This window comes from Rhipicephalus microplus, chromosome 10, assembly GCF_043290135.1.
Source record: "Rhipicephalus microplus isolate Deutch F79 chromosome 10, USDA_Rmic, whole genome shotgun sequence".
NCBI lineage: Eukaryota > Metazoa > Arthropoda > Arachnida > Ixodida > Ixodidae > Rhipicephalus > Rhipicephalus microplus.
The window spans coordinates 3450086-3473986 of NC_134709.1; the positions used below are offsets into that span (position 1 = coordinate 3450086).

Sequence of the window (23901 nt, forward strand, 5' to 3'; positions counted from 1 at the left end):
TAAATAAATAAAGTTAGCGAGCTGCCAGGCTTCCACAATTGTGACAATCAGTACAACGGTGAGACCACCGATTTCAAAAACAGTTAAACAACACCAATATAACATCAGGAAACAACGCGTGACCACATATGCCCTCACTAAACACTTGGAATCTACAGGATACCAAACTGACTGGTCAAGCACGCGTGTTCTAGCCAAAGAAAAGCTTGCACCTGCCTGCACCTGGAATACCAGCACATACAGACAACTGCACTTATGCTGAATAGGAGTGATGGGACGCTTCCAACAATGTACTCCCGGTACTTATGTCACGTACTTAGGCTTACTTATATACCCTGTGCCTTTCTTATGGCTATTCTTGTGAACAAGGCTCCGGGAGTGCAGAAACACCAGTAAACTTTATATTCCTTTGGCAGGTGCATTGTTTTGCATCTACACTAAAAAGAAACAGTCACGCAAAATGCGTTTTTTTTTTTTTTTCAGCCATCTTTTTCCTTTTCACTGTAGTCGCAGCCCAAGGAGTGGCTGTCGTCAGTTTCCATGAACAGGCCAGATTTTTCAGAAATTCCCCGACTTTTTGCAAGTTGGTAGACACCAGTGTCATGTTGTGTATTTTGTTTTGCTTTCATTATTACTGCTTTGTGGTCCATGGAATCTAGAGCGAATGGTTCTTCTATAAGACCTTGCAAGAAGTTGACTAAAACGAAGTCTGTGTATGTTTCCCTGGTGATTGTTGGCTGTTTGTCACATGAAATACATCGCAAAGTATCGAGACGGCATATACTAAACAAGCCAGTCAACATTGTCATCAGGCCACTGCTTCCCTTGCCCTCACCTTCCATCAGCATTGCCATTAGCCACTGCTTCCTGCCCCTTACGTTCGTTTTCATCCATAAGAAAAAGACAGTTTTCCATGGTCGTAATCGGTTATCTTTCATGTGCTAACATGCCCCTTCTTTAAAGCGTCGTTGTCATGGCATATAGTGGGTACAACGGACAACACAAAGTGAACAAGCCTAGACCAAAGTTGCTTTGCCCCTACGACACCTGGCAGAAGTGTAAAAAAGCAGTCAGTCACCAAACAATGCTAATTTCACAACAAACATGGGGCTTGATGCTTCACACCCACTGCATAGTACTCATTCACAGTTTTTCACTGTTGTCAGTCACATGCAGCATGAACAAAGTGAACATAATACCTTACAGGTGCGTCGCAGCTTACCCGCAGAAGGACAAGGGGAGCTGCACTTCACAAAAATTATGATTTATGGCCTATTCACCAAAACTTCAAACACAGTTGGTCTTTCCCTAACACAGAAGTGCACCCAGAATTTGCAATATGCAGTATCATCAAGGAATTTCTGTTTTAGTTATGGTCACTTGACCGTTCAATTACACCTCTGCACAGTCGCTCATGTGACCTTTCTAAAGGCCCTCACCATGCAATCTATTTGCAAAAATGCAAGAAGGAACTTTAATGAGGAAGCTGCCATATAAGCAAATGGGAAGATAGCTTTCTGTGTGGCATCTTAAAGATTATTTCCTTAAACAAAAAGACTGATGATGAAACTTGCCACACAGAAAGAACTATTTGCTTCTGACTGAAGTACAAAGCTGATTTTCAATTAGAGAATCATGTGGTGGAAATGAGCATCAGGCACAGCATCAACAAAAAGGGTGGCTGCTCTGATCTCTTTCTTCTCAAGCTCCAACGATGACGACACAGCTGCACCGGATGGAGTCACCTCATGCACAAGGGCCTTCCGTCTCTTGTTTCTTTTCTTTTTTTATACGTTGTTTTCTTTTTGAAAAAAATGTCCCGGTTGCTATTTTGTCGTAAGGAATCCTCGGAATTTTCCCCTTTGTAGCTTTCCTTATTTTGATTTCAAGAGTATGCTTGGCTGAAAGCACCAGCAAGAAAAAAACTTGCCCCTGGAAAGAGCCCATCACAATTTTGTGCTTTTAGACATACAAACACTTCCAGTTCCCAAACGAGTGCAATAGAAACTGCGCCCCAAGTGTCGGCAACGGCCGTGTGAGAGGCCAAATGGCTGACTGCGAGCACTCCCACAGGAAGAGTGCCAATTACACCCAATTGAGTCAGCGTGAACACTGCTGCTACATGACGCATTGCCTCTTTTCGAAGCTAGAGAACATGCTGGCTGGCGTGAGCCACCGCTCTATCAGAAAAGTCCATTCACCGTTTTTTTTTTTTTCAGCATTTTCTCTAAAACTTAGCATCTTCTTGCTGCGTGAATAGTGCTTTCAGAATTGTGGAGGGTTAATTTACCAATACAAGAAACACTGTTATAAATGCAAAACATTTCTTAGCAATCTTCAGCGACTTTGAGCGTGCATGTGTTTGTATGTATGTATGTATGTATGTATGTATGTATGTATGTATGTATGTATGTATGTATGTATGTATGTAGATGGGTATGTATCTATCTACTTAGCTTTCTACAACTTTGTGCTCTCCAGGCCATTTCATTACTGGAATGGATACCAAGGCTGGTATGACACAACATGAAAATCATGACACGAATATCATGATTGATTGATATGTGGGGTTTAATGAACGGCATGATTTACATGCGATGTTCTTCATGCTCTTGGGGCTGTTTCGTTAACTTGATATACAGCAAAATTGGTATGGCATAACTTGATTGCATGACGAACATATGTTAGATGTCATAACATGCAAATAATGACATGCATTTTATGTACGGCATGATTTACATGACATGGACTCAGGCCGCTTGCGGCCCATTCAATTAAACGAATCTATTGTCACTAAAATTAGTGGCATAGCACTGCACTAGAATGAATATAAATTACAGGTCATAACATGATAATCATTACATGTATGTTATGAACGGCACGATTTACATGCCATGGTCTTTGCGCTCTCACAGCTGTTTCATTAGGTTGATACATAGCTGTAATTGGTATGGCATGACTTCGCTGTATGAAAACCTAAGTGAAAGGTTTTCATGTGCAAATAATTACATGCATGTCATGTACAGCATCCTCGAGATGCTCGCCTGCAGCCTTTCAATTAAACGGATATACACTTGACTGTAGGACGAACATAGATGACAGGCCATAGTATGAAAATTATGACATGTGCAGCACGACTTGCATGTCATGCTCATTTCACTAGCTTTTTCTCTTCCCTTCAGAATTATTTCCTTTTTGCTTATGCAATACAGATGGAATCACTTGTTTCGTGAGGCTGAGCGCATGGCTGTGGATGCTGTTATTGTCTGTAGCTGTAAATTCACGTTGGCTACAAGCTCCCCTTCATGCCTTAATCACAGCACAAAGACCTAGCATGTAGTATGACTGTCAGCTATGATTGATGATGACTAGACTTTAATGGCCCAAGGGAAACTCAGGCCAAGGAGTGTCAAACACAGGGTTGCTGGTCGACTCTGCTATAAAAAATTTCTCAAGGCAACAAGAATATAACAGTAGCACATAGGGCCTAAATTTAAGAGTAATTCCCATGCATGATGCATTTAAAAACAAACAAAACCTATGGGCTTTAAAATGTCTGGCGACATCGGCAACATTCCTGAACAGGGCAAGGAGTGTGTGCGCTGCAAGACTATTGAAAAAAAAAAAAAACCTCCGATATTCCTTCCAGACGCTGTATATACGATTGTATACACGAACTTCATAGGTGCGTCATGCACTGCGTGTTCCTTCAAAAAGATTGAAATGCAATGTGCACATTTGTGCAGGCTTCCTCGGTGGACTATTCACAATCAATTTCATTGCATTGTGTATTGCTGCATAGGGTCATTTTGCTAGAGACACTACAATATTCAACGATTGTTCGACATGCTGCATTCCAAGGCCAATGTTAACAGTACTTTCTTTTTTTTTGCTCAAAACAAATACAAACAAAAAATACAAAATGTGCAGGCATTTTGGGCTTAATACTTATTTTTATGCAAGGATTTTCGCTAATTGATCGTAATGAGATAATTACACGCAAACATTAATTACTGACACCAGCACAGAGGAAACCATTCCTTGATTTTATTTCTTGGAATGTAATTCTTTGGAATCATGCCACACGAATTTGACACACTTGCAGACAGTGTACCCTGATTGGCGCCTCAAAAGGACATCATTACGAAGTCGGTCATTGCATGTTTTTGCAGATAACGGCGGCACAACAACGGCAGACAAGTGTGATTACGTCTGCACAAGAAGACGCATTTTTAACGCGGCCGGACCTCCCGCTGTCTCGTCAGGAAACCCACACGATGCCTCGCCGACGGACGAAAGCGCGTTTCCGCTCGGCATCCGGCGATAAACGCAGGAAAAGAAAGCGAGGCCACCACCCAACCACGAGGAGGTCGTGCACCCAACTCGCCAGTGCGTTACATAGTGGCCTCTCGTTTGGCCAGCTACGTTTCGGGCGCAGAGGGGACACGTCATGGATGAAACTACACCACACTACGAAGTGTTCGCGCTAACAAATAGGAAAGAAGAAGCCCTGTTGTGTTCACCCATTTCTACTAGTTTCGGACCCCATCACTGAACGTAATTGCCGAGAAAGCGTCTACTGAGAGGAGGAAAAGCTCATTCGATATTTGGACGCAATTAATGCGTCGCGATCCCGGCATATCTGAATGGACAAAATTTTCGCGGACAACAAAACAGTAAATAACAAAGTGACTCATGGGCATACTCACCCTCATAGGCAGCTGACAGGCGTCGAACCTTGCGCGGACGAAGGCACACAAAAACAAAGTTCAAAACGCCGCTCGACTTCGGGACGGACGCTACTTCTCGACTTTCCGAGTACGCGACTAAGTGAAACTTGTTGCATGAGCGACGATCAAACTAAACCGCCCACATAGAGAGCGTGCGCAAACGCTGTCGTCAGATGACACACGCGGACACATTGACTCGTATATACATATATATATATATTTTTTTAGACGACGTTAAAAGCTAGATAAATACTAATGGCTAGAGTAAAGCATATGGTGAGAGATGATTGATGTGAGCGAAGCCGCGAAAGGGCAAACGTGACGAACAGGCGCCAGAAGGCGCCACAAGCGCGTAACCGCACCTCTTTAGTTTTTTTTTTAAAAAGTCGCCAGGTGGCAAGACAAATCAACGGGCCGAACCGTTATTTATTTGCAACGCTTTCTCGTTTTTCAAACGTTCTGTTGGATGACTATCTGCCGGCTGTGCCCATAAAAATCAGCGTAGTGGACTCTGTTGAGCTTCAAATATATAATCACGAGTTGACGGCGAGTTTTTCTAATGAAGGAACATAAAAAAAATGTGTGAAAAATAAGAGGAAGAATATTTTTATAAGCGATGAACTCGTGAGCACAAATATCTTATTAGACAGAGCCTATTGTTGCAAAGTCTTCACAACTGGTGCAATTTATCGGCAGAGAATTTTTTATCTCTACGTTTAGAAACACACACAAACTTTCTCTCCACCTCATCAGCGAAGTGAAGAAATCCATAGTTCATGAAATCCATAATAGATATATATATATAATAGAAAGATTGCAGATGACCTAGAAAAATTGTGGTGCTTGATCTAATGCATTTCATTCTAAAGTTCTTGAAGGAATCTTTGAATTTTCGCTTCTTCGCTGTCACCCATATGTCCTTCTCCATGCTGTCACCTCGCGTAAAGCAGCGGAAACTTGAGAGCTTACGCGTAGCGTGGCAGCTTGGCCTAGTTGGTATGGCATGACGATAGTTATAGCGCGATTGTGTCGTCATTCTGTTTTCGAGTCTTGGTTTTAATTAGAAAAAAACGTTTCAAAGTCGGAACACGAGCGTCCCAAACTGCAAGAACGTAGTCTATGCGCAATCCATTTGAAGCGAATCCGAAGCCTGTGCATCCCGTCGTTTGTAGGAAACTCGATGATCGCTCCTGTCAGTGAATGTAACTTAAGTGTGGCAGCTTGGAAGTCTTGATGCATATTCGTAGTCGTATTCTTGTTCGAACGGTCTTCTGCTGCTGAAGTAATGGAGGTGCGCATAGTACCTTTCGAGCACACATACCTTCCAGGCGTGCAAATCTCGTTTATTGAACGCAGGATGTTTACAGATACCGCGCGGTGTTTGTGTCATTTCAGAGAGAAGAGAAGGCTTTGGATGTGGCCCTCGATGCCATGATCAGCCGCACGCAGGACTTGAAGAATTCCATTGCTAGCTTCATCATAAAGCTTGAAACCGAGTACGAAACACTGCAATGGTGAGTACATGTGATATGAAAGTACTAGCTCGTAGGCAAGTACACAGAGAAAAGAAAATCGAAGGCAGCGGCACCGTGTCGTTTTAGCGGCAATTCGTGCTTCTATGCGCGCCGCCGTTATTCTTCATCCGAGTTTGAACCCTTCCCTGATAATTCAAAACGTCTCGCGATCAACGCCAGTGTGTGCATGCAGTACAACCTTACAGTGTGCGCTCTCGCACTGTAGCTCTTACAAAGCGAGATAGTAGAGACGTCATTTTAATGAAAGGGAAGCGCGTGGCAAAGGAGCCTCGTGCCGCACATGTAAGGCGGCGCAGTGGTGAAATTGGATGATGATGATCAAAACTTTATTACTCCCAAAAGAGGGGACCGACCCAGAAGTCGGCTACGCTGCTTAGAGGAGGTCAACACGGATCCCTTGGGACACCGCGGCTCCAATGCGCGTGAGATTACCCGAGTCGGTGGTACGCAGGAGGGACTCCCACTATCTTCTGTGTGAGAAGCCTCAACGTACTGTGGGCACGTCCATGCAATGTGTATGAGGGTGGCTGATTGTGAGCAGTATTTACACTGTGGTGTCTCGAGGTGTGGGTATACCTTGCTATAAAGCCAGGGGTTGGGAAAGACACCCGTATGAAGCTTGCGCCATAGGACGACATCACGTCGGGGGAGGTCTTTATGAGCTGGAGGATATTGGAGATGGCCTAGTCTGTAGTGCTTTAGAATGCCTGTGTAAATGACCAAAGAAGTTAGTTCTTCGCAGGCCTAAGAGAGCGAGAAATGGGAAGTGTAAGGTGTAAGGAACTCTGTCCGACAGTTGAGATCCCGGGCGAGAGTGTGTGCCTTCGCATTTCCACTAAGAGATTCATGGTCTGGGCCCCAGATAAGAAAATGAGATGAGGCAGGCGGGGTGCGATGCTTTATGATTGAGTATGCCTGTGTAGATACGGCCCGCTTCAAAATTTCGGATGGCGAGTTGGGAATCGTGATCACCTTGGTTATTGGGTCGGTCATTGCCAAAGCAATGGCAACCTCTTCGGCAATTGTTATATCGGTGGAGTGAATAACACTACATGCCGTGCTCCACCTATGGTGCGGGGGCAAGGCGACAGCCACCATTGTTGTTCAATGTGGGTGTCGCAAGTCGTCTGTGTTTGTGACATCGGAACGATTTGAGAGACGTTTCTGTGGATGGTGCGCATGGCGAGAGCGGTGCCGTTTAATCGATTGCCTGCACTCCTTTTTGCAGTTTTCTTTTTTTTATTCATTTGTGTCGTTGTGGCAGACAATAGCAACAATCCTTACCGAAAACAATGTTCGAACAGAGCGTAAAATAAAGACATGTTCGTGACGGGAGTGTGAGCTGAAGAAGGAACGAAACCACTCTCCTTTACTCTCATATTTCACCACTTTGCCGTGGCGCATGTTCAGCACAAGGCTATCTGCCACGCGTTTCCGTTCATAAAAATGACTACAAATGCCAGGCAGCAAAAGTGGTACCGTCTTTCACGTATCACAACCACCACAACTTGTGAGACCATGAAAGAGGGCTTGTACGGCATCTGCATTATCACGTTCCCGTTAACATCGCGCATTTTTCACTTAGCTTGGGAAAAATCGTTTTCAGCAAAGTGCATAAGCTACTGTGAAAGAATGCAACATTTGTGTAGCTAGTTAGCTTAGATTTTCTTTTGAAATGATTGGCACTTTGCAATTATAAAGGTGCTCCATCTCAGTACCGTCAGTATCTGTTGCAGCTGATAATAAGCATAGCGTCAGACTGTGGCGTGTAATGCAGCATTCATGCGAGTGATCTGGAAAGCATGGAAATGCACCTCTTTATGAACATGGCTTAAAAGGAGTATTGACGCAAATGTTAAATGGACAGACAACTGATTTTTCTCCATCCAGTTTTTTTTTACGACGTGACAGAAATCTCACTCTTTGTAGTTGTTGCTGCAGTAGTTAATCACAAAAGCACGTAGTTAATTTACAATTGGTATTTTTTTCATCAGGAAGGTCCTAGACACAGATGCACCTTTCCTCAAACAACACTGAGACAGCAATGCCACCAGACCTTCTCGCAATTTGTCAAAGCTGTCGTTCACGGGAGTTTCTGTAACTAAGCTTAAGTGCCTCCATTTTGAGCTTTTCAACTATTTTTGAAAATATCAAGCTGTCCCTGTACTGCGCTGTATGCATTTGTGCTCTAAGCGGCCCGGCTTACTCTGGCTACACAAGGAAACATCGCTACGCATATGCCCGGTTGCACCGAGTAGCAATGTGCCATCATTTCTGAGATGAACTGTAGGTAGAAACTATATCGCCCTAAATTCCAGTGGCCCGGAAACTGCTTGCATGGATTAAAGACGCTTTGACGAGCATGGGGTTATTATGTCACACGAAGGCAGCACCACTTTAATGCTTGCTGCTGATACAGGCCTATACGTACATTTTTATCGAGTAATATTTCAATATGAAGCAACCAACAACATTTTAACATTAACAAAAAAATCATTGACCGCGTACAGCTATCAACAGCCACATGGCCAGGTACATCGGATCGTTCATGTGTTTGCCACCGGAGGTGCCACAGGTTATATTCCGCAACTTTTGATGAAGAAATAAAAATACACATCCACCTCTCGTGTAAAAAAACAGGGTTGGTTTGAGTCAACATGATGGACAATCTTTTCATCAGTGGAATCATCTCATTTCATATTCTGGGTAGTTTGTCTGTTCCTTTAAATATTTTTGGGTTGTTGTTCTAAATAAAAATGCAGGTGTTCAGAACCTTAAAAAGATTGCCATAGCACTTGGGAATGTATTGAATACATATTTAACATCACTACCTTAAAACAGCGATTTCGGATTTGAAGTGACGTGTCAACACAACACAAGCGTGATGTCACGGGAAGACTGCAACTCATGCACAGCTGCCTGTTTGTTGTTAGTCTGATTAAGAACAAGCGAATGGTGAAACCATAGCAGCAGTTTGCAGGATGCCAAGTGTTGACTTGTAATAATAGCTCTTGTGGCAACACTGGCTTGCAGATGCTGGGTGATGAAAACTTTAACAAACTAAAATATTTTATAAGTGTTGTCAGGCTCTGGTGTGTGGAGAAACGAAAGATATCCGTTTTGGGGTGTCTCAAAATCGTGTCAGTACTCCTTTAAATCCCGCAGACAGTGTAAGGGCTCCTTGCTATCCCCTTCAGGCGCGAATTATGGTGTGCTATCTGGAAATGTGTCAAACTTTCAGGGCTTGATTCCAAGGTACTCAGAATCGAATTTCCAAAAATAAAATAAAGAAATGTGTTTTTTGTTTTAGTTTCAGTAATCAATGTTAATTAACATGTCATTAAGTATCTAATTATCTGATATCAGCAAGGTGACGTTCTTGCATAAAAACAACAAAATATTAAGCACAAAATGCATACACAGTTTGCTTTTTTTTGGTTGCACTCATTTACAACTAAGGAAAAAAATACTCTTGACGTTTATTTGGCAACGTGGCACGTCGATTGATTGTTGAACATGGTAGTGTCTGCAGCAAAGTGATCCTCTGCAGCGATAACAATGAAGTTAAATGAGTACTTGTGCGCTCCATGAATGTGCACACTTGGTTTCAAGCCATTTAAAGGAACTCGTGATGCAACTCCATTTATGTGTACACACGGCATCTGAAAAGGATATAGCACAACATTGCAGTTGGTTCAGTGCGTACACATCGCCTTTGGTTATGTGACTCCTGTGGGTCAATGAGGGCTGTTTCAATATGTTTGCAGGCCATCCGTTCTGAACAGTTTTGCCCTGTTGTCTGGGCAACTGAACACCCTCATGAAGGTGCTGCGAAACGAGAAGACCCCGCCACTCAGGAATAGGATCCTGCTGCCTCTCTTTCTGAACCCTGAGCGGGATGAAGAGCTCGCTGTACGTGAGGCCAACTGAGTACTTGAGTTCACTGCTTTTGAATCACCTGTGCAGTTTTAAATGTGGCTATGTTAGCAACTAGCTTGTTATGCAGAGGAATGCATGCAAATCATCTAAGGCCAAGTCTGCTTTATAAATTCATCCAGTCGGACCTGCCTCATCATTTATTTCGTGTGTCCCATGCATCTTTGGCCATATTTCACAGTGATTAAAAGAGATATGTATATAATGCATATATCATTTTCTTCCAAATTTTTTCTTTTTTAACTCGAGCAGGTTTATTCAATCTGACCTGGGGTACAACAGCCGAAATATAATTTAGAACATTTTTTTTTGAAGCAGCAAAATGTTACTTTTAGAGCACTAAAATCCAAACTTGGGGCACATTATGGCAAAAATGATAATTTTTTAAATCATGAAATGCCAAATTTGGAGATTTAAATAAAAAGGCTTATATTCTGAAAAAAAATCTGTAAACTATTCAACATCACCTAAATCGTGCAGTGTGAACATGAACATACTATTTCAATGAAAGTAGCAATTTGAACCACCCCACTGAGCAAACAGTGATGAAGTCCATATTAGCATTTTGTGTGCCTGTCAAATCATTTGACAGACTCAGCGAACTTAAATATGGATCTGCCAAGCTCATGACCTTGAAATTTGGGAGATTCGTAAAATTGAGGATCAGGGGTCGCAAAAAAGAAACTGGTACACAATTTATTTTGTTCTTTTAGGGTCGCAGAAATGTCATACACTGCTCCATATGGTTGCCAGTAGCTTATTTGGACATCAGTTATTATACTGGTACTAAGAATTATGCGGTGTACAAACGCATGAGTAAACTAGCAAAATGTGCAGTGTCCCGTGAATAGTGCTAACAGCCCCTTCTAAATCTCAATACGCTTTTCCGCTCGGCACCGATGTACTGCGGCGAAGGTGGCTAAAGCAGCACTCTTTGTACGGGTTGGAACCAAAGTCAAGCAATTTTCTAACCGCTACACCTTCCCCCCACTTCCCTCCTTTTTTTCTTCTTTCACCTGGGAGCTGGTGCCGCCGCTTCGGCTCCCTTGCAAAGCACATTCGACCAAGTAAAATAATGACGTGCGCCTGTTGGCCCGACGACAATACCAGATATCTATCATCAGGGCCTAGGCCGGGACGACGAAACTTAAAAAGAAAGCTTTATGTGGCACTGTTAAGGCAATTAACGTGGTCACTGGCAACTCCAGTGTTCGCTGCACGTCGAGCTTGTTTACGTGAGAAAAACATGGCATACATTTCCAGCTTTAGTTCCTTACAAGCGATAGCTGTGTTTTCAAGCTAGGAAATTTATATTTGCCGTGAAGTGATGATGGCGACAGCAACGCATTTTTGTCTTGAAGTTCCGTCATTGCGCCGACAGGTATCCACTGGGGTCAATGGACTGATGACCGTGCAGCGTTGTTACTTTATCTGGTCATATTTCAAGTAAATTCTAGGCACTATTGTTGGGGTTTGCAAGGCTTGACGAATAACGCGAACTGCAGGTGGCTGATGTGGCCTGCATTTTACGCCGAAATTAGCGCACTTGAAAAAATTTTGAGGATGGCTAGGCATTTTGGCGCAGTGTGGTGGAATATCAGCGAATTTCAGGGTTTTGGTGCAACAGTTGGAAATTGTATCAAATTGGTGCAGCTGTTGCACCCCTGTACAATTTTGGTGAATTTTCTTATTACTAGGACCAAAATTTTTAGGTAATTTGCAACTTTGAAAATTTTTGTGCATAATTTCAATTCTGTTTCATTATTTGTATGCATTTGTACAGGATACGAGAAAAAATAATTTACTGGTCATTGGATTAAATTTTTAACTTGAATCTGTTTAGGAAAAAAAATTGTCTAAAATTTTTTGGGTGACCGTAACGTGACGAAAAAATCATTTGTGTTGTTACATATATTAGTTCATTTGTGACAGCAGGATAAATTCGAGAATAAGAAGCTATACAACTGTTAAAAGTTATCCGTTGAAATAAACATCTGCGTAGTTCACAGGCGTACAAAAATAAGTGCACAAATTGGGATCAAACACACGAGGAGAAAAGCCACTTTTGATTCGCTGATTTGAGTACACTTTCAAACACCACACTTGGGAGGTTGCTCTGCGTTTGTATATTGTGCTCGCTCTTGTGTTACGAGAAATTTGCATCACCAACAGCCTGAGCAATAATGAACTCATGGAGAGAGTACGAAAACAGGTCTACATGTGAAAAACTAGGTGCGGCGGTTTTACTACTCATTTAATTGTTGTGGCAGCCAACAGCTGCTTGTTGATCAGCTGCAGTGGAGCTGTGCTTATGGTGCTCAGCTTGTGACCTGAAGGTTGCAGGTTTGATCCCAGCCGCTGCGGTCGCGTTCGGTGGAGGCTTGTGTACTGTGTGGCGTCAGTACACATTAGAGAACACCAGATGATCAATATATCCGGAGCCCTCCACTACGGTGTCTCTCATAATCATATGGTGGTTTCGGGATGTAAAACCCTAAATGTTATTACTAACAGTTGCCTGTCGAGATTTTGTGAGAACCGTGCTGGAAAACTAAAACATGGATTGTAAAAGACGAGGTGTGCAAATGTGGACAGAAGAGAGAAGTGAGGACACTGGTTTTTGTGGAGTCCAGACTTGCTTCTTGCGTCCATGTTTGCACGCCCTGTCTTTAAAGTGAATACCCAGCACCTCTGTGTTTACTGTCTCTGCTTTTGCGTCTCTTGGAGTTTATGAATACTTACCAACTGGCCCTTTTCTCTGTTATTTAAACCATTGCTTTACAGAAGCTGACTGAGAACCGAATTCAGTGTTTCAACCATGAAGTGGTGCCCGACTATCTGCGCACCAAGCCAGATCCAGAGATCGAGGCCGCCGAGCTCCAGATCAACACCAAGGCCAGCCAGATGTCCATGGATGCTGCCCAGGCAGGAATGTTTTGTGTTCTTTGTCCAAAATGTGTATACCACTTGTTGTTGCTATTTGTATCGGCTAGGGGCACCTTGGACGAACCAGCATTATCGTTATTGAACCTCATTTTGCAGTGTACATACGTATGATCACTTGTGCTTCCTGCGAGCCATGCTCAAAATGGACTTGCGCTATACTGGTGTTTCATTCTATGCATCAATGATCATCATCAGCCTAACTATGCCCACTGGGGGGCCATCTCCGATGTTATGCCAAACAGCCTGGACTTGTGCTTTCTGCTGCCATGTCAGACCTTGAAATTTCTCAATCTCGTCCGGCCACCTAATTTTCTGTCTCAATCCCACGTGTTTGCCTCCTTCAGAAATCCAGTCAGTTACACTGCAGTCCACTTATAACGATACCACATATAACGATATATCGGTTATAACGATGGGTCGACTTAACAGTCTCATTTTATGCATTGGGGCTATGGGGAAAAAACCCATATATAACGATATGTTATCCACCGCATATCGGATACAACGATGAAAAGTTTGCCGTGGATGGCATGTGGCATGTTTCATTCAGAATAATCGTAACATTTAGATTGATAAGTTCCTCTGAAACGTACTATGCCGAGACAAGACGAAAAGTTAGCGTAGGCGAGTACGTATCTGCCGCCACTGCAGCACAGCGCCGGCAGCGCGTCCCGGCCGTTCAAAAAGCCGAGGAGAGCATCGCGAGTTGGCGCGACGCGCTACAGATGGCGCCAGCTGTGTCACGTTTTGCGCCTCGCCGCGCGTCGACCGCGGAGAGGCTAAGAGAATTAAAAAAAAAATGCGAAAAGCAAAGCGCCGTGCTCCGCGGCTCCCCGCCTTCTACAACGGCAAGCCGGCAAGCTACTCGTAGCTTGCCGAACGAAAGCGGGAAAGAGAGAGAAAATAAAAAAAGCGAAAAGCAAAGCGGCGCGGCGGCATCGGGGCGGGGCCTCGTTGGCATTCCGGCTGTGTACCTCTGGCTGTGCTTTCTTCCTCCCACTGCTCCCACCCCGCCGTCGGTCAGTCTCTCTTCTTCAGCGAACCCGTGATGCGTTCTTCGGAGTAAGAAATAAAGTCTTGTTTTTGACATCCTACTATCTACAATATTTATTAATTGGTGAAAATAGCGAAATGAAGCCTGGAGCTACAAAAGGTATGTCCGGCGACGATTTTTTGGCGGCAGTCCAGATATAACGATCACCGGTTATAACGATCATATTTTTAGGTTTTCTCGATATCGTTATAAGTGGACTGCACTGTACCCCTAATGACCAGTGGTTATCCTGCCTACACGCTACGTGCTTGTTCATGAGAGAGCATCAATGAGTTCAGGACAGATATTTAATTACAGCTTAGTTAACAGTAGTTATTAGAACACATATAAACTTAACAGAACTGAAAATTGGGCTAGTTGATGGGGATTCATTTTGGGCATAGCGCAACAAATGTAGACAGAAGAGGGAAGAACCACATTGACAGGTGCTTAACTTTTACTGGTTTTTAATCACAGAAATCTCATGCAAGAAAACTAACAAACAAAGCAATGCCGGCAAAACCCAGCCTGGTAACAATTTCTGGTTGCACATTCTACTATCTGAATATGGGAGAGGAACACGCATCAACAGGGTGGTATGTTTTGTGACGTTTGCACGTTCACTGCACATCGTGGCCCCGTTAGTTACGCACAAGCAGCCATTTTGGAAGTTTTGGTGCCTAATGTCATCACTTGGGCTAGACTGCGGTGTGAAGTCACCAGTATTAGTACTGTAGCCGATGTCAGTAGGTGTGCCATGGTAAATCATCAAAATGAAATACCGTATTTTCAACTATTTTCTGTCTCAATCCCACGTGTTTGCCTCCTTCAGAAATCCAGTCAGTTACACTGCAGTCCACTTATAACGATACCACATATAACGATATATCGGTTATAACGATGGGTCGACTTAACAGTCTCATTTTATGCATTGGGGCTATGGGGAAAAAACCCATATATAACGATATGTTATCCACCGCATATCGGATACAACGGTACGCATATCGCATATCGCATAACGCATATCGCATAACGCATATCGGTACCAAAAACCCAAAAATTTCAGTGGCAAAGTGGAGGTGCGGATAATACGCGGGGTTTTTCTCATAGTGCTGCTTCACAGCAATGCATGTTGTGCTGTGAAGCCCCTTAACAGTGTAGCGAAGGCTACGGAGGTGGTTTCCACAAATTCGTGTTGCTCCGCAAGTAGCACAGCAGCTTGCGGCTGATTTTGGTTTCGCTTGCTTGCATCTATGAATCGTTTATGAAAACATTTGGGGAGAGACAATTCGATTGTTCAGTGTAAAATCTCAGTCACACCACAAGTGTATTTTTTGGACGTTCGCGGCGCTCAGTGACCCTCCACATGTCCCTACGTTACGGATGTCATGTTTACTTTTGGAAAGGGCTTGCCGAAAAGGTGGTGCTGTCTAAGAAAGTTCCATAATAAATAAAGTAAGTTCCATAATAAATAAAGCAGTATTTATTTCAGCAAGGCAAATGAGTTGTTATAGTGCCTATAGAGATATTATCAGTAAATTATTGTACTACTTTTTGACGCAGTAGCAGGCATGCCTTTCGGTACTGTTGTTTCCAGGGTGCTGTTACAGTGTACTAGGAGGGGTAGTGCTGTCAAGTTGTCGCCGAGTGTGAGCGCTCTTTACCTCGCTGATACCGCTAGTTCTCCACATCTCGACCCGTTCGCCAAGCCTAAGTCGATCTGTTCTGTCACCATGAGTAGCGTACCGCGACAGGCCTTCACGACACTGCAAAAGCTTAAGATCATCGTCGTCGCCGAGGAATTTGGAAATCGCGAAGCGGGAAGACGGCACGATGTGGACGAGTCTTGCGTGTGACTGTTGAGAAAAAAGAAAGAGAGCCTACAAGCCGCGCACCGCGATTGTAGGTAATTTCGTGGCCCCAAGACTGGTGCCTACCCCGAGCTGGAGGCGGAGCTAGTAAAGTTCATCGAAGATGTGAGAAGCAAGGGTCACGCCGTATCGACCGGGATGACCCAAGTGGAAGCGCAACGACTTTCTAGGGAGCTAGGCCTACCTCACAAGTTCCGTGCGAGCCGCGGATGGCTGCACCGCTTTATGAAGCGGCGGCAAGGGCTCTCAATCAGACGGCGGACTACAATATGTCAACGCTTGCTGGCTTCTTATGAGGAGAAGCTGCTCAAGTACCAGAGATATGTAATTGGTCTGCAAAAGCAGCACAATTACATTTTCTCGCAAATCGGCAATGCTGATAAAACTCCTGTTTATTTTGAAATGCCATTGCACATAACGATTGAGAAGACGGGCAGCAGTTCGGTGAGCGTGCTGACCGGCGGGAACACGAAACTGCGCATCACAGTCTTGCTTTGTGCCCTCGCCGACGGCACGCAACTGCGACCGTACGTCATCTTGAAAAGGAAAACTCTACCAACGGTTAATTTGCCTGCCGGTGTGGTGGTGCGCGCACACGAGAACGCGTGGATGAACAGTGACTTGTTCGTAGACTATCGAAACGGTATGAGAGTAGAGGCCCGGTGCGATGCTCCCAAAGAGGGCCATGCTCGTTCTTGACTTGTTCCGTGGCCACACAACTGAGGAAGTGAAGGACCGCCTTTCACGCAACGGCACCGACTTAGTTGTTATACCCGGTGGAATGACGTCAATGTTACAGCCTCTAGATGTGTCGCTTAACAAGCCCTTCAAAGCGCATGTCAAGCTCTATTACGCCGAGTGGATGGCCGAAGGCTGCTATGACTTGACGCCGACAGGACGAGTCCGAAGGCCTGATATTGCCCTATTGCAGTCTGCAAGTGGATTGCCGAGGCATGGAAAGCTATTCCAGGTAAGATGGTGCGAAAAAGTTTAAAGAAATGCTCCATCACAAACAACATGGATGGAATCGAAAATGACCTTGTGCATAATAGCGAAAGCAGCGACAGTGAGTGAATTGTGACTGGCCTTGCAGACAGCATATTCTTCTTGCTAAATAAAGCTTTTTCTGTCTACATATGTGCTATGTTGCTTGAGCAGTAGCTTTTGTACACCCTTTCCTGTATATCAAATGTGCAGGCAATACGCGAGGATTTCTTCTTTCTCAGTTAGCTGAAAGTGGGGGTGCGGATTATATGCAGGGGCGGGTTATACGTGCAAAAATACGGTATCTTACTAACATTTGCTGAGCCTCAATCCTGCTCAGAGCCGCCTCTGAATTCAATAGACCTGCATGGCAGAGTATACACACCTCTGAAAAATGGTGACAGTAGCCCTTTAATGACCATCGACAAGTATGGTCATCATGAATTTTTTTTACCAATGCAACCTGTCAAGAACAAAAGTTTGTCACACTGTGTACCCATGTCGACCGTACTCGCCCTATTGCATGCAGTTGTGATCTCCACTCCTTGATGAACATGCGTGCTCATGTTGTGCCACTGGTGTTTCATTTTTCATTATATTGCTGCCTCTGAAAATACCGCCTCTTTGCCACAAAGGAATGAAATCAGATGTTTAACAAAGGAAAAAAGTGAAAATTTAAATGAGCACTAAAAAGCAAAACAACTTTTCGCACACTAGTAAAGTGCAATTTCACAATCACAAAGACACCACTCTTACCGCGACACAATGCTTAGTAAGCGAGAAAACGCGTGAAAACCAATTGCGGGTGGTGACGCCACCTTGAAATTCCCTCACGAAACATTGTAATGTAAGAAATTTTGAAAGCCTCTACTGGGTCCTACGTAGCTTCCAGTCATTAAAAATGAAGTACATTGTAATCTGTGGGCGCCCTACACTTAGCATACGAAATTCCAGAAAATTTCATCGAGCCAATGCTCGATGAAATTTCGCATTGGCTCGATTTCATCGAGCCAATGCGAAATTACATTTTGAACTTTCTTACGTTATGTGCAGAGATTTTGGCGCATAATTTAGAGGTGATACTTTAACCTTTATTTTCTCTGCTAATAATGAACTTGTGATAGTGAGACATATGGCATTATAGTTCTCAGAGCACTGTTTGTCAATCTAAACCAATTGGTTATTCCTCTGTAGTGGTCCTTTTTCTTTTATAGACGCATTATCAATGAAGATAGCACTGACCGACAATTCCAGGTTTAAATGTACATATATACCCCATGAACTTGGCGGATGTATGAGTGCCGCTGTAGCTCAATTGGTAGAGCATTGGATGCGTTGTATGGAGGTTGCCAGCGGCAAGTCATCTTTTTGCCTGCGTTACTCTATTCACGGGTACGTGAAAGTTACAACTGATAGTATTTCCTTTACTTTTCTTGGCTTTCTTGTCTGTTAGCCCTAATTAATATTGTGTCTAACAAAGAAAAACAAGTTCTCTTTTTTTCATTCATTCATAATCATATTGTGACTTTGGTACATAAAATCTCATATTTTGTTAAGAGGCCTTTATAAAAAAGGCCCTGCATTTATTCAAATTTTTTAGGGAGTAGCTGGAGCTAGCATTAGTAAATCATGTTCAAGGTGCAAAAATTGGAAGTTAAGGTTATACTGAAGTACAGTACTCACAGACTCAAATGATACACAAAATTTTTCAGCATGACTGGTAAGCGCTGTTGCTCAAGAGAACCGCATCATGTCGTGCGGAATATGTTCTCTAAAAATGATGTTGGCTTCGATCTTTGCGCTTGTTTCAAAATTACCCCAATATTATAAGCATTACTTACCCCTAAATTGTCTTGTTTGAGTCTGTGAATACTGCACGTGCTTTAGCTGTACAAGCTCATTCAGCCATCTGCATGTTTAACAGATAAACATTGTTGTTGAGTTGGAGGCAGTTCAGGGCCTTGAAAAAAAATCTGCAGTGCTTCCTGGCATCTGTTTTGTTCAGGGGTGCAACAGCTGCACCAATAGCGCCAACTTGATACAATTCCCCATTTGTGCACCAAGCTGCGCCAAAACCTTGAAATTTGCCGAAATTGCACCACGCTTCACCAAAATGCCTGACCAGTCTCAAAATTTTCTCAGTTACGCTGATTTCAGCAAGAAATGGAGGCCACATTGGCCACTTTTAGTTTGCGTCATCAATCAATTCAGGGATCTAGGCACGCACACCCTAACCCTAAACCGGGGTGTAAGACATATACTCATTAGGCCAAGATATACTAAATGAAATAACAATGCTGCGCGTCTATTGGTCCGCTGACCGCAGCGAATATCAATCGATGGGACGACGCAACTTCAAGACAAAAATGTATAGCCGTAGCCCGCAACACTTCGTGGGAACTATGAATTTCCTAGTCACCAAACACGGCTATGGCATGTTAAAAGCTAAAGCTGGAAGCGTACAAACTCAACGCGCTGCGAACACCGGTGTTGCTGATGACCATGTTTGTTGCCATAGCAACGACACAAGCAATAGATTCCGGTGTCGTTGTTGGGCCAACGGGCATGTTGCTTTGTTATTTTATCTGCTCAAACGTGCCTTGCAGGCGAGCCAAAAAAGTTGTGCCCTAAACCTAACCCCTTCGTGAAAAAAAAAAAGGGGGGGGGGGGTGTGGTTGGAAAATTTCTGGCCCTTGTTCTAACCTGTGCAGAACGTTGTTAATGCTGTTGCCTGTTGTGTGCTGGTTGCCTGTGGAAAAGCATTTTAAGATGAGGCTTGTAGCAGTAGTCACTATTCATGCGTGTATATGCCGCATAGTTGTGAGTACTAATATGATCTCTGATGTCTAAAGTAAGGTGCAATCATTTGGAGTACTGCATGACATTTATGCAAAAATGAAACAAAACTGTGCACCTGTTTTTTTCTTGTTCTTTTTTTTTTTTTGCCACCCCTATGCCTCAGATTTACGAATTTCCCGAATCTCGGGGTCATCATCTTGGCAGGTCCACATTTGAATCCTCAGAGCTTGTCAAACGATTTGACAGGTGTGGCAAATTTCAATATGGGCTTCATCATTGTTTGCTAGTGGGGTGGTTAAAAGATACTACTTTTATTGAACTAGCAGTGCTCACATTCCCTCTATATGATTTAGGGAATGTTGAATGGCTTGCACATGTTTTTTTTTTTTTTTTCAAAATGTAATTTTTATGCTGCTCCAGATTTGATCTTTTGTGATAAAAATCTAATGTTTTTTTTTCTCGTAAGCTGCTGCAATTTCATATTTTAATGCCCCAAAAGTAACATTTTGCTGCTCCGAATTCTATTTTGGCTGTTGCACCCCTACTTGTTTTTACACCAAGATGTGCATTTATTTTCATGACAGAAACAAATAGCATCACTCAACAAAATTGTGAACACCATTGAAACACTGCTGAAAACTACGCGTGAAGACTGGGAGAGCACATCAGGTAAGCTCTCATTTGCCTCTTTCACCTACCAGATTTGTGATATGACAGTGTACGTTGGCAATCTCACCTATGAGTCGATTCACATCAAGCAGTGGGTAGTCAGAGTGAGCCTAGGTCAGCACTTTGAGAGACTACTCACTCATACTCACTCACTTCAGTATTTTCAGCCTTCGCACTCACTCACGTTCATACGGACATCTACTCACTGGCCCTCTCTTACGTTCATACAATTACACACACTCATAAGTACTCACTCGTGTTCATGCTCACACTTACTCACACTCATAGGTCCTCACTCACTTTCATACTCATGCCTACTCACACTCATGAGTACTTATGTTCATGCTTACGCTACCCAACCTAACTGATGCTCACTCACGTCTACTCACACTCAACAAATTCATGTCAACTTGCACCTGCGAGTACTCACTCACGTTTATACTCACGACTACTCACACTAATGAGTTCTCACTCACGTGTACACTCATTTATATACTCACCCTCATGAGTGCTCACTCCTTTTCACACTCACACACATGAGTACTCTCTCAAGTTCATGTTCACGCCTATTCAACCCCCACGTTCATACCCACGACTACTTACACTCATGTTTCCATAACCACTATTGCAGGAAATAAGAAAAAAAAAAAACTAGTACCAAAGACAACATGGGGCTCGAACCTGGGTTCGCTGTGTGCCAGCCCAATATTCGACCACTAAGTCAAGCTGGTGCTTGTTCGCAAAGTTGCCTTAGGCAGGCTTGATGTGGGTAAAGTAATTGTGTTAATATGAGTAATGAAGCATTGTAGAACAGCAAAGGAACTACCAGGCATCACACAATGCGAATAGCATAATGAGTGGGTCGTCCAATGTTCCAACCCATTACAGAAGCTTGTTTTTGTTCTTCTACCAATTGTGGCGCATACCCACTTCAGGCATATAATTCCTCATTGTCTTCAGCCACTGCATGAACATTTGGCACAAAATTCCTTGCAAATGTTTAGCGGATACCATGCTTCTCAGAAGAATGAGAAAAGATAGCATAGCAAATGCAGGACTACTACCCAGAAATTATTATTATTAATTCCATAGTGGGTACCCATCAAGTTCGCTTGTAGCAGTTACCCAATGAGTGTTTAGAAAAGGCTTTGAAAGGCTGCTCCTAAAGCTTGCGCTGTGACTGTGTTGCGCCTTCTGCACAGGCATGGCGTTTTTTTTTTCTCAGAACGTACAACCAAATAACTGTGTATGCATTTCAGTCTAATATCCGACACTGGGAATGGAAATAATAAAGATGACTGATTGCAGGTTAATTACATGTTTAATCAAATGCCAATTGAAATTCATTACTGAAACGTGCACAAAGCAACACATTTTTAAAATTTTCTTTTGTGGAATGTAATACTGAGTGGATTGGCATCGTGCCATGCAAATGCGACACAGTCACACCTGAAGGGGACATGAAAAATGAAGGTGCTGTAATGTTTCCCACTGGGATGCATGTGCGTTTAGACTAGAAGGCAGACTGAGAGCTATTCGACGAAGTGCTCTCCTTGAAATGTGCAGGTCAGCGAAGCGCTCTGGCTCAGACGTCGTCTTTGGCCGACACCAATGCCCTGATTGGTGCCCTGAGCACGGGTAAGGGCCTACGGCCAAGCTTGGGCTCACCAAAGAGCCAGTCTCCGTTGCCTACAGCCCAGTCCAGGGGAGCAAAGGCCTTCTCCAGTGAGTGGGCAGAGGTCGTGTTTACCTCGCAAACAATTTTTCCATCATATTACCTGATCAAAGGATGCCAAGTGATTCAGTGACAAGCATGTTTCTTGTTTTTGTGCGCGTTACTGAGTGTGACACTTAACTGAACAGTAAAATTTTTCTTTTTGGCCTTCAGTGCACCCTGCGGGCAAGATGCCAAGTTCCATCAAGACTAACATCAAGTCTGCGGGTGCTTCTCATCCCTATGGCCGATAATAATAAAGCAGCTTTCAGGTTCAAAGACATACATGTATGCCATTGTCTGTCTTATGCCTTTTCTTTCATTTCTCTTGCTTGACATGACCTGCCACATTGCAGGTATACATGCTAACGAGATAGCATTAAAGAGCTCGTCACTCAAATATGTGGGCGTTGGCTGATTCGATTGATTTGTGGGGTTTAACATCCCAAAACCACCATATGATTATAAGAGACGCCATAGTGGAGGACTCCGGAAATTTCAACCACCTGGGGTTCTTCAACGTGCACCCAAATGTGAGCACACGGACCTGCAGCATTTTCGTTTCCATCGAAAATGCAGCTGCCGCAGCCGGGATTCGATCGCACGACATGTGGGTCAGTAGCCGAGTACCTTAGCCACTAGACCACAGCGGCGGGAAAATTTGGGCATTGGTGTCGGCATCGTTGGTAGTGAGTGAAAAATCATCTTGGGCATGACAGAAAAAGTAAAAAAGATGCAAATATAATAAATAAATAAGTATTCTGGGTCTGAGTGGGGATTAAAACCAAGTTGCTTGCGTGGCAAGCGGGTGTTCTACCACACAGCCACGCCTCTGCTTGCGAATGCAGTGAAAATAACTCCCTCTGCTTCGAAATGCAGTGAAAGTAATTTTCATGCTTCACAATACAACATGAAATACTGCAGTAACAATGTGTGGCACAAGTGTACATTGCAATTGGGCGTCAGAACATGTGATTATCATAAGTTCATGGTTTAAAGCCAGGCACCTACTGCAAAAGGCGCACGTTGATTGATTGATAAGTGGGGTTTAACATCTCAAAACCACCATATAATTATGAGAGACTGCATAGTGGAGGGCTCCGGAAATGAAAGGCACACAAGTTACTTCACCTATTTACTTAAGGCCACATACTAGTGGGTGCATAGCAAGTTAGGAAACATTTTATGCACATAGTGCTTGAAGTATGCACTAGGAACAGGGTGTTGCTACCGTGTTAACTTTTAATGGCGAAGCTTAAGGCTTCCCAATTTTTTTTTTTCAAGCTGATGTCAGATTTTTTTTTTTTTTCAATTCTTACTACAGCGGTGCACCAGCACTGGTGTAGTAAGCATTGATGAAGGCACAATGATTTTCAATGTGTTGAATTACAGAACCAACTTCAAAAGCGTTACTTTTCTTTCTCGGAATGAATGCAAAGAAAAACTGATTGTGCACGCATTTGCAGCCTATGTCATTCTTTTTATGCTAAAATGGAATGCAACTGACAGCAGAATGATAAGCTACTTAATTACATGCAAATTACATTAAATTGCTAAAGCTCACACAAAACAACTCATTACTTCATTTTTTATTGTTATTTAATATTGGGTGCCTTGGAATTGTACTATGTGAATTTGACGCATTCATATACAGTACATCGTAATTTGAGCCCGAAGGTGATGT

General features: G+C 43.3%; 3 protein-coding genes across 6 annotated transcripts in view; 1 reads left to right on the forward strand and 2 right to left on the reverse strand.

Annotated features, from left to right (window-relative positions):
* The window catches only part of LOC119181046 (uncharacterized), a 53934-nt gene extending 48909 nt beyond the window's left edge, over nt 1–5025 (reverse strand). For 2 of the 3 annotated variants that reach the window (XM_037432223.2, XM_037432222.2), the window contains exon 1: nt 4710–5021. In XM_037432223.2, the coding sequence (XP_037288120.2) occupies nt 4710–4715 (6 nt within the window). In that variant the 5' untranslated portion in view covers nt 4716–5021. Of the gene's footprint in view, nt 1–4709 lie in introns of all 3 variants that reach the window. The other variant, XR_005111142.2, reaches the window with a different exon arrangement.
* Nucleotides 5026–5645: 620 nt separating this feature from the next.
* Nucleotides 5646–22502, forward strand: MED8 (mediator complex subunit 8). Of its 2 annotated transcripts, none has more exons than XM_037432225.2 (7): nt 5646–5726; nt 6126–6244; nt 10033–10177; nt 12986–13126; nt 20419–20503; nt 22070–22228; nt 22392–22502. In XM_037432225.2, the coding sequence occupies exons 2-7, from the start codon at nt 6162–6164 to the stop codon at nt 22469–22471; spliced, it is 693 nt and encodes a 230-aa protein (XP_037288122.1). In that variant the 5' UTR covers nt 5646–5726; nt 6126–6161; the 3' UTR covers nt 22472–22502. The 2 variants fall into 2 exon arrangements, with proteins under 2 accessions (XP_037288122.1, XP_037288121.1); XM_037432224.2 differs by lacking the exon at nt 5646–5726 and adding an exon at nt 5744–6021.
* LOC119181044 (GTP-binding protein 2) overlaps nt 8631–23901 on the reverse strand; it is a 108137-nt gene continuing 92866 nt past the window's right edge. Inside the window, exon 12 of the mRNA XM_075874879.1 lies at nt 8631–10223. The gene's annotated coding sequence lies outside the window, so the exon portion shown is untranslated. The remainder of the gene's footprint in view (nt 10224–23901) is intronic.

What these genes read in the sequence shown, in the direction of transcription:
- MED8 (XM_037432224.2), top strand. An exon ending in GAGTACGAAACACTGCAATG is followed by an intron (nt 6,245 to 10,032) that starts GTGAGTACATGT and finishes ATATGTTTGCAG; the next exon opens with GCCATCCGTTCTGAACAGTT. An exon ending in GGGAGCAAAGGCCTTCTCCA is followed by an intron (nt 22,229 to 22,391) that starts GTGAGTGGGCAG and finishes TTTGGCCTTCAG; the next exon opens with TGCACCCTGCGGGCAAGATG.